General features: G+C 38.8%; 1 protein-coding gene across 1 annotated transcript; it reads right to left on the minus strand.

Moving 5' to 3' along the window:
- Positions 1–1722: 1722 nt before the first annotated feature.
- On the minus strand, positions 1723–9037 carry LOC128505597 (histamine N-methyltransferase-like). The gene is made up of 7 exons (XM_053476112.1): positions 8980–9037; positions 7890–8028; positions 5508–5560; positions 5308–5415; positions 2923–3053; positions 2635–2728; positions 1723–2538 (listed from the first exon to the last, which is right to left on the minus strand). Exons 2-7 carry the CDS (start codon positions 8012–8014, stop codon positions 2183–2185), a joined length of 867 nt encoding a protein of 288 aa, XP_053332087.1. The 5' UTR covers positions 8015–8028; positions 8980–9037; the 3' UTR covers positions 1723–2182.
- Positions 9038–11666: the final 2629 nt, after the last annotated feature.

Here is an 11666-nt window from a genome sequence, read left to right on the forward strand (position 1 = left end):
TATTTTGGATTGAAGCCCACATACTGAACATGTCTGTCTGTCTTTCTGTAAAGCAGAACTCTCTACCTGTCACAACACGCCAAGCCACAGTCCCACCATGATCACCTGTGCACTATTCATGCACAGAAAATCTGTTCAAGAGACTCCTTCCTGCCCCAACCACCTATGATGGGGACCCGGCCACATTGTTCTTTTTTTTTCTAATTGCTCCCTTGTTTTGGAACTGCAGACTGCCTCCTTTCCCACAGAATGTTCCAAGGTCGTCAATATTATCACCCTCCTTACAGGAAAGGTGAAAGAGAGGGGAACAGCATTATGGGATGCCCAAGTTCCATGCTGTTTTACCTGCAAGATCTTTAATGATGAAATGAGAATGGTTTTTGACCGTTTCTTTACGGGGCAGTGAGTCAAATGCTTCAGCTAGGCCAGAGAGTTTGTTCTGCTTCGGTCTACACCATAGATTAACCTAGCCCTCCGAATTGAAGCCAATAAGCAGATTTGACGAAATGAGCGTCCAATGAGCTGACCAGAATTTTAGCACTACTTCTACTGCTTCCAATTTCAAAATTCTTCTCACACCCCTTAAAACCTTATATTGTTCAGGGCCTTGTCTGCAGCAGTTCACCCCCATTATTTAGCGCACAACCTCCATTACCCTGCAGTTTTCAGACAACCACATCGAAATCATCAAGTTCCTAACCATTCAAAATGCCCATGCACTCAATGTTGTGGACCTCCCTTGGTTAAGACTGGATAACCTTCACATTGATTTGGGTTAAAAGAAGCATCCTCGATCTGAGCCATATTTGCCTCTCTTCATGTCTATACTCCCCCTCCATGGGTCAGGCCTCGTTCACGCCATGAGAGGAGATCCCCATTGAAGGTGCCCACTGAGTATCACGACCTATGAAATTTTTAGTAAGTCACAGACGTTGTCCTCACCACCTCACCTCCCCTATGACTGCACTACTGACCTCCTCCCTGACACCTCTCCACCCAAGAGCCGACTCTACTCCCTCTCTCATCGTGAGATAGAGGCCATGGAACAGTACATTAACGAATTACCCACAGCATGTGTATCATCCATTTATCATTTTCACCAGTGAGGGCAGGATTCTTCTTTTTAGAAAAAAATATCCCTCAGACCATGGATTGATTACAAAAGGCCAAACGAGGTCACAATAACGAACTGCTACTTTCTTCTGATGTCATACTGGCCATTACCCCTCTGTCTATTGGGACACTGGACTTTGTGGAGCGGGGACCGGGAAGCGCGGGGAGGTACACGTCATGGCCCCTGTTCCCAGCCAGGGAAAGTTGTCCAGCCGCCGGACGTCAGAGAGGACTCCCGTCTGAGGCCACGCCCACAGAGAGAGCTGCTAAGGGGCCATTCCGGCCAACTCCAGAGAGGAGAGTCAGCGTAAGCGAACTATGCAGGAGCTGCTGTCAACGCGGGCCCACGCTGTCAATCTTCCTGCTGCCCACCACTTACCAGCCTGTGCCTGCATGCCAGCGGGGCACTGCCCACCATACCTGCATGTGCACAAAACTCCATCCCTCACTTTTCATCCTCCCTTCTTTAACCATTTCCTTCCCAATTTTTCCTAAATAAATGACCCTTTTCGGCTTTTGGTCCGGTGCTGTCTGTGCAACGTGGGTCGAACCCGTTACAAAAGTATATTTTAAATACAGCACAAACATGTCACTTTTGGTCATAAAATAAATAGATTTTATTAAAGTATATTTGGATCTACTTATGTAATCCCTTTTTTTTCAATTACAGTTATAATATTTGGTATCATCACGACAGAGTACAACAAACAAACATACTGTAGTGGTAAAGATACTGTATTCCTGTGAAACAATGAGTGACAATGTTTGAAAGTTGAGGTATGCAACAATTACTTAATAAAATCATAAGTATATTCATTCATTAATTCATTTATTCATTCATGTCTATAAATATTTGTTATTAATGTTTGTTCTTTTTATTTTGTATTTATACACTGTATTGTTTCTACTTTATATTTTGCATATCATTCATTTTACAGTACAAATGATGTCACAGCCTGATGTATGAATTATTAATTACACTGAACTATTTGTTCATTTCTTATTGCTCATCATTTTCATGGCAGTTGGACAAGTATTTTTCTGCACAGTGCATCTGAATGTTTTGGACCTATGCATCAATCAGCAAGGCCTCCATGCTACAATCAAACAGGATCTTGCCATTCACTTCAAGATTGTTGATTGGATTTTTCAGAAACTCCACCACTCCATCCTTCAGCTCTGGAGGAGCAGTCTTACTGAAGTCGATCACCTCAGTGAGGAGGTCCAGTATTTCTTCTCCTTTTTTATCTTCAGGTGTGAAACACTCTGTGATGTCCAACAGGGATTTGAACTTATAGCTTTGGTAGGGAATTTTTTTGAAATCCAGATAACTCTTGACTTCTGTAGTCGTAACATGCAGGGTAGCTCCTTCCTGGGCCAGCTGATCTTCGAAGGCATACATTAGTCTGCCCCATGCACTTTCACCTGTGGGGGGTGGGGGGTGTTATGTGTTAGCAATTGTCACATTCAGGAATTCCCCTCCAGTGTGTGTTAGGAAAAAGTAAATGAGTGTGTGCTTACTTGTGACCAGAATGACAAGGATTTTGCCATCTTTGTGCAGTAAACTCCGATAGAAGGAAACTGTGGCCTCTGGATCCTTCACATAGTACAGCATCTATGAAAAACAGTACATTAGGTTAGTCTTGATGTTCTTCTGTTGGACACTATATCCCTGTGATAAGTTATGTGTAGTTGACACAAAAAGAATGGGAAACAAAAGGGAAAGCCTTTGAAGATTACCAAAAAGACATAAAACTGATTAGGAACAAAAAAGAAAATGACACAAAGCAATACTATTTGTGTACAAACCTGAATCAGGCTAATAAAGTGCATCTTTTTATTAGAGTTCCTTTTCTTCCATTCATCCTCGAACTCTGCTGCAGTCATTTTATTCCATGTGAAGGTGACATCTTTAAGGGCTGGCGTCTCTGATAACAACGCTAGAAGAAAACTTTTCTGCATGAGTAGTCTGCATTTTTTTTGCTCTTATTTAATTTCAATGCATTTAAACAAATTATTGTAATATTCTTTAATATTAGCCCAGTCCAGGTTTACCATATACCCTACACACAACACTAACCCACTACAGTAAACCTAACCTAAATATAAACTCTAAACCTTGTAGCGCAGCCACATAAGGGGGTTGTTTTTAAAGGCCAAATAAGATGGTAAATAAAAATAAAACTACCGGGTCTTATTAGCAACCCTGCTATGGGTTATTTTGTTCCCCAAAAAGACTGTTTGCGCAGTTGTGACGCGGGGGAGCCCCGATGACCTATCGGGTCACGTGTGCCGGTATAAAGCCAGAACCGGCATAACACGGGGTGGAGAGATGAGGAGATGAATGTTGGATGAGAGAAAAAGTGATTGTTTGTGGTTTGAGTGAATTAATTTTCCCAGGACTCACTCTATACCCATCTCCTTCCGTTTTCTCGTGCTCCCGGATTAACCATCATATACCGGTGAGGCCGAGCCATCTTTCCCGATCACCATTTCACACTCACGATAACACGAACTTGGACATTCATACATACGCACTCACACACACGCATACACTACTGACATTGTTTATATTTGAATATATTTTGTATATATTGTTTGGTTGGTGCACCTTATTTGTTTGTTTGTTCTTTTCATTTAATTGGGTTTGGTTTGAACTTGTTGTTGTCGCGTGTCTTGTCTTTCTCTGTGAAGATTGTGCAACACCAGAAGTGAGTATTATTAACCCATATTTAGATTTAAGACCCTGGATAGTGTAATTAGCTTAAAAAATAACACCTAAGCGTTACATAGTGGTGGCTCGTATGGGTAATCTTCCGGTGTTGTGTGACTTTGCTGAGCAATATAGACGCTAACATGGCTAGCACTAAGGCTAACAAGCATGCTAATGCTAGTAGTGCCGGGAGGGCCAACTTTGTTGTTAATAGGGATATACTGGATGATGTAGCCGATGACGTAGATGCTTTTGTTACACGGCGTAACCCTACAGCGTTGCTTAGTTCATTATATATATCAGATAGACTTGACGGGGTTGTGGATATTTGTCAGATGTCTAATTTTACTGATGTTATACAAACACTGCAATATTAACTTATGTTACTACTGGCCACTGTGGTGGTCCCCGGAGAGTCCCTGAACCAAGGGGTCTCCTTCGAACACCACAAGCGGCTCTACATCGTAGAGTGCCAAGGAAGAAAGGAGGAGCATTCCAGCTGGTCGTCCCACCATCTTTGACCCAGAGGTTCCTGCACGATTTTTACTACAAGCCCGCGGGTGGCCACCGGGGGGGGCAAAAACATTACTGAGCCTCCTAGACGTCGCCTGGTGGCCCACCATATGCAAGGCCGAGGTCTGTCAGAGCACCTGGAGCCGAGTCAAGAAAACCAGAGGCCACCGAAGATCGGCCACGCCCCTAGCCCCGCATCCCAGGCAACAGGAGGGAAGATCTGGGTGCTCCCACCTGTCAGACCTTATTTCACACCCACAATAACACAGACTTGGACATTCACACATACGCACTCACACACACGCATACACTACTGACATTGTTTATATTTGTATATATTTTGTATATATTATTTGGTTGGTGCACCTTAATAGTTTGTTTGTCCTTTTAATTTAATACACTTTGGGTTTGGTTTGAACTTGTTGTCGCGTGTCTTGTCTTGCTCCGTGAAGATTGCGCAACACTGGAGGTGAGTACTATTAACCCATATTTAGATTTAAGACCCCGAAATAGTGTAATTAGCTTAAAAATAAGACCTAAGCGTTACAACCTAACACACAGATTAAACAATAATTATTGTTTACTTTAATCCCTACAGGCCCTAAACACATATGCACATACAGCTAGGCTTTAAGGTGGAGCTTATGAAAACATTGTACTAATGCAGGTTTAAATTTTTGAAAGCACAAGGGAATGGTTCCAGTAGCAAGCATGTTAGAATATCAGTCAACTACTAGAACAATTTCTATTATTACACTGTAATTACCTTAGCTGGAATTTCCTATAAAATTACATTAAACTAAATTCATGCCTCTAAAGCCTATTTCTTACTATTGTACTAGTTTGATTAGTCATGTAAGCAGACTAAATTTGACTATATTAAAAAAGTTTTTCATGCTACAATGGCATTATACTGTACAGTATATACCCTAGTTAAAAGACAATAAAAACCTTTTTTTTTACTTTACCTCTATATTTGTTAAGCATGGCGTTGTTGGGCTCCACCACCTCATTCTCCACTTTGGCGTCCGGATGCTTTTCATGCAGCAATTTGAGAATTTCCAGATCAATCTCACCTATAGAAAGATACCAGTTATTTTTAATACAGATAATGCAGATACACATATACTGTAGACTTACAACAGCATAGACTAATAAAGAGATCTACCTGATCCACTTCCCACTCCCATTACATTCAGAGTGGATTCTCCTGCTCCGATCCTGTACAAGGCAGAAACAGTGATGTGAGGGACCACCACTAGAGATAACTTTTTTTTTTTTTTGTAGTTTCTGTTTTTAGACTTAGTTTCCCAGAAGGCACCTCGGTTAGATGATGTGGGTGCACACCTGAAGCGCATTAGATCATCTATAAATAGCTGTTTAGTCTGGGAAACTGGGTCGTGCATGGTTTAAAGATTACTGGGCATTTCTTTAGTGTAGTTTAATTTGTATTTTGATTTAAGTTTTGTTTTGTTAAGATAAAAAAAGATGTGTTGGCTATGTCTAATGTTCAGTGTTGTGGAGCTGACTCGGTCATGTGAAGTGTGGTGTGTGTTTAATGTTTATGTAAGTACTGTTGGTTGTGTCCTCCTGTTATTTCCCAGTGTGTTGCTAGTTATTGTGTCCAAGCTAGTTGGTTGAGTTTAGCTAAGTGTGTGTTTGGCTAGGTGCATGTTTAGCTATGAGCCTCCCTCGTCTCTTCGTGTCTTCGTGGCGACAACATCCGCCTATACCCCCTATTCATGACAAGTGAGAGTAAATAGTGTACTGTGTTATTTTAAATTACAGTACAAATGTGGAATGAAGTGCATTACTGTAGTTCTCATAATCACACACAATAAGGTATTACAACACACAGTACTGTGCAAATCTCTTAAGCCCCCAATTTATTACTATTAAATGAATTTACTGTTAATAGATTAAATGAGAGAAATGGGATTTTCTTTTTTACCATGACAGGCTAAGCAAAGTAAATAAAGAAATTAAAAACTGGTTGTTTATGTAACAACCTCGGCTGCGACCTCATTTCCCCTCTCGTCCATTTGAACTACTAAGCATTCAGCAACACCAGTATACTAATCACCGCCCTGCTCATTCGTCATCATCTGCACCAGTTTTTTGCTGGTTCATGCATTAAATTATTTTTTTATGCTTGAATGATTCATATGTCACTATGTGGCTTAAAAAACAAACAAGATGCCTCTGAAACTGCTTAGTTATGGGGACTAAAAATGAGAGACAGAATTTTGCCAAAAGTTTTATACAAAAGGTCCTTCAGGTTGACTAGAAAACTATTCTTTAAGACAACATTAATAATTACAAAGACGTCTGACTCTTTGGTAGCAAAATCTGACGAAAAAGGCGGGGGGGGTTATGGGAGCACAATACTTTTGAACAGTTATTTCTGTTATTTATTAGCTAAGAATGTAGAATTTTAAAAAAAAGTGTAGTCGAATGTAGAAAAAAAAGTATATTATTAGTGGCATAGATGGTTAAATGTATAAAAATTGACAAAGTGTAATAGGGATAGTAAGTGTATAATGTGAGGAGATTGGGCAACTGTTAAATGTATAGTGTATAAAGCACAAGCTCAAAAGAACAAGATTGGAAATCTATTGCAAACTTCTTTGATTTTGTTTAGTGATTTTTTTTCTACATTCTACAACAATACTGGGGGTTTCAAAACCATGAAATAACACACATGGAATCAGTTAATTGTGTAACAACAACAACAATCAGGTATTTTAAGGCACAGAAGTCAGCCTTTCGGGACCAGTTCTTGCAAGAACAGTATTGTCGAGTGCATTTGCCAAACCCATCAAGCACTATGATGAAACTGTCTCTCATGAAGACCTTCTCAGGAAATCAAGACCAAAACTGACCTCTGCTGCAGAGGAGAAGTTCATTTAGAGCCACCAGCCTCAGAAATCACTAATTAACAACCAGCACCTCAGATTAGAGCTGTTATGAAGCTTTACAGAGCAGGAGTAGCAGATATACATCTCAATATCAACTGTTTAAAAGAGATTATTGCATATTTTGGCCTTCAGTACTGATTCATAAATTGAGTTCATTGAATGAACCTCTAGCTCAAACATAGCTAATGTTTGTAATAATGTTTGCGATAGCACTTTATAAAGTGTACTAGTTTTGTTATAGTGTTATATAGATATTATATTATATGATATTGTAACGTTTTTCCGCCGGAAAGAATGTTGGAGAGACGAGTGAGCTTATTTGCTGCCCAATGGAATGGCTGCGAGTACTTTATTTCACTTCCAGCACAAAACAAACAGCATGAACAGCACATTCACACGGGAACCTACATCCAATTCAGTCTCAGCATGAACCGGAGCACATTCCACACGTCACACACACCCACACACACAAACAGGGCCGAAGCCACTAACCCAAACACCCTTCCCCAACATGGTGAACACACCGACATCCCCGCAAGGCATGCTGGTCGTCAGCCGTATCAATATATTAATATCAATTCTTGTGTGTGTCTGTGTGTTTCTGTGTATATACAGTTGTAGTGAGTGTGTACCTGGCCAGGATGTCTGGGAGCGTCGTATGGATGAAATTTTTAATGCTCTGATGTTCCGTGGAATTCTCCAAAAACAACTCAAAGGACTGCAAGTAGGCAGAATCGTCATTCAACTGGCTCTCCATCTTTAGCTATTTCTCTGAAACACAGGAACATTGCAACTGTCACTGATGATTGCATGGAATTCTGGTGTTAAAACACATATCAGATTAGAAACTGAAACCTGAAAACTGAAAGGAGCTGCTGCCTCACCCTCACTAGGTTTATGAATTAATATTTTTATATTTTAAAAGTTAAACATATGACATTCTTTATTTGGATGTATAATTCCTGACAGCAGGTGTATTTTACAAAAATTATTATTATTAAAAATAATAATAATAATAATATATATATATATATATATATATATATATATATATATATATATATAAAACGTACACATTGATATGCTGGAGAGATTATATCCACATATCTTACGGTGGCGACCAAAAATATTGAAAGAAAAACGAAATTCGATGTCTTCATTTCATTCTTAATTTTTTAAGATAATAACAATCAATATAATCAGAATAATTTGATATTATATACATTGGAATTGCAGTACAATAATCAATATTTAGTATAAAGTCATTTATTTTTTTCAAAATCTGCTGAATCCGGCTCAGCATATAGTCAAAAGATGTCTGCAGACTCGTTCAGTCTCTGTGCAGAATGGACCTTCAACTTCAGTCCTGGTTGAAGGTAGTTCTCCAAACTCTAAACACATCTACTGAAGCTGGTAACAGGTTAATTGAATCATCTCTTTTTGAGCAAAGGTTTCTCCAAACTATGTTGGACACTAGCCCACCAGGACCAGAGTTGAAGAGCTCTGATGTACAGAAATTTGCCACGAAAGAATTGAGAATTCCTAATATTTTCTATATTTTCATGCAGAAGTGGACACCCCAGCCTCAGAAAGTAAAAGTCCTGCCAAATATTTGTTTCATACATTAACTGAACCAGCTGATTTTAATTCTTACAACTTTTCAGCCACACACACACACACACACACAGATGAGAGAGAGAGAGAGAGAAACAGATACCTTACCTTCTAGATGTTCTTCGTTGGACACACAACTTGTTGCAGTTTATTGCAGATCTTTTAAAGCTGCAGCTCCACCCAGTTTCAATGTGTGCAACCTTTAATTTAGAAACCTGTTTTTTGACAGGATTTTCCACATAGCATTCCATCTCATTTAACTAACAATACAATCTGACAAAGTTGCTGCAATGAAATTCATGCCATCCAAATACTTAAATGTAGTAAAAGTAAAACAGTACATCACTCACATTAAATCCTTCTCATTTCCTACAGTGCATAACAGGCTATAAGGTATTAAACAGAAGCCAGACCACAGAAATCAACACTGCCACATTGGGCTTGTGTCAAAGTTGAACAAATTATAAGTATCCAAAGGTTTATGAAGGCTCTCAACATCTCCACCAAACTCAAAGGTGGCCAGTACATGTTACATGTTCTACTGACTAAACTGTATTTTTACTCACTACATTGTAAATCAAGACTTATTACTTTTTAGCTGACAATTATACAAATGATTTTTTTTATCTAAAGTGTTTACACTAGGTTTGATTTGAGGATTAGACATTTAGGGGGATCAGCCCCTAATGAGCATGTGACATGTATAGTGTCTTAGTTTTAATGTCTTACTATAATTAGTTATTTTATTTTATAACTAGAGATGGACATTTTCTGAAGAAAATGTGAGTGATGCTTGCCGTGGCAAGTTAACATAATGCTAGCAACATGCTAATCAGCTAAACGTCATGCTAGCAACATGCTAAGTACTCTGGCATCATGTTAGCAACATTATAATGATGTTGCTAGCAACATAATAATATAGTTAGCATAATGCTAGCAACATGCTAATCGGCTAAACGTCATGCTAGCAACAGGTAAATGGCACTAGCATCACGTTAGTGACATGCCAATCATGTTATTAACGAAATGCTGATATTGTTAGCATAATGCTAGCTAATGCTAATATCATTAGCATAATGCTAGTGTCATGCTAATACAATAAGCATAATGCTAGCGACATGCTAATATTGTTAGCATAATCCTAGCGACATGCTAATCATGTTAGCATCATGCTAACAGCATGTTAATGAGGTTGCCAGGGCTTGTGAGCATCATGATAAATTTGAAAGAATGCCTGAGTTAAATGAGCCCTCCCCTGTGTCTCTACGACAGTGAGATCCACAGTTAAATTTACTCTTAAAGTTCCTGTGGAAGTTACCGTTGTATGTTAATTGCCCCCTGCTGGTCATCTCAAGCTCCCCATTCCCGAATAAGCCCAACGATATGACACCTCTTTAATAGATCTACGATAAACGGAATGGAACTAGTCATGCACCAAATTCCCCCGTTATAAATCACTGGGGCAAATTTGGGCACCTGTCGTGCCCTGGGGGTAAAACTAATACCCTTGTATGGGGTATGTTCTGACAAAGCTTGCAAACCTCTTCAAATGTGGTAAATTAAATTTTTATATGAAATTATTGCTCTGTGCTAGAACCCGTCAAATCCTTTCTCAATAATAAACCTATAGTATTTTTAGGCTGACTTTTTAGGCAATCCTGCCCACCCCCTACCACCCCCGGCTCTTTTTTTTTTTAATTTTTTTTTTTTACTGTACAGCAGGGATTCCGTTAGTATGCGCTCACGCGAGTGTAACTATTGATGTTCCTTGCAAATTTTTCCAATAAAACAGTCTCTCCGTTAATGTGTGTGTAATGTGCGTGCACACACACACACACACACACACACACAGCGCCTGCGCACATAAACGGAAACATTTATCTGTCAGGATTTATTTTTACTTTTTTTAAAGGTAAAGTGCAGGTTAATTTATTTCATTTTCACTTTATATTTTGTATTAATTATTTTTATGTATTTATTTTTTGGGCTGTAGAACAAATTATTCGAGTTTCCATTATTTCTTATTGGGCAATTAAATTTGGTTTACGAGTGTTTTGGAATACGAGCCTACTTCCGGAACGAATTATGCTCGTAATCCGAAGTTCCACTGTACCTGCTTCTTCTTGCTCTTTTACTCGCTTTCTGTTGTGTTCACCCTGCTCCCTCTCTCTCTCCCTACTGTTCTCTCTCCTCCAAAAGTTAAGAATTTGTGAGAACAACAAAATAGAGAATTTCTAACTAATAAAACATATAGATGCAGTTGGTCCATATCAATTCATAATTTTTTTTCTAGCTTGATGGCGGGTTGGAGGAAGATTGCATTATTGTGTTGAACACTATATTGTTTAATATAATAAACATTATAGTGTTAATATACAATGTAGCTAATAAATATTATACAGTTTATTATTTGTTATACAATATATTATTCAAGATTCAAGAGGCTTTATTTGCCATTTGTACACATACTGTACACTCTTTTAAAATAAGAAACTGATACTGTATATATACGTATATATACTACACAAAAAAATTAAGGGAACACTTAGTTCTGGTTTGACTTGAACCTTACATACACATATGAGGGGCGTTCAAGTCAAAACGAGACTGAGCGGTCCTGTAAGGTTTTATAATATAGTAAGACACTGTAGACTAATAAGAAGATTCCAGTGCTCTGAGAACAGACAAATGCTTCATGTGGTAACACCTTTTATATCCTGTACGCAGACGAGGATACATCCAAATGGCTCGTCTGCTAGTACTCTTTTGTTTTGTTGAATGCAAATGTACCTCCT

The sequence above is a fragment of the Clarias gariepinus genome, chromosome 17, assembly GCF_024256425.1.
Source record: "Clarias gariepinus isolate MV-2021 ecotype Netherlands chromosome 17, CGAR_prim_01v2, whole genome shotgun sequence".
NCBI lineage: Eukaryota > Metazoa > Chordata > Actinopteri > Siluriformes > Clariidae > Clarias > Clarias gariepinus.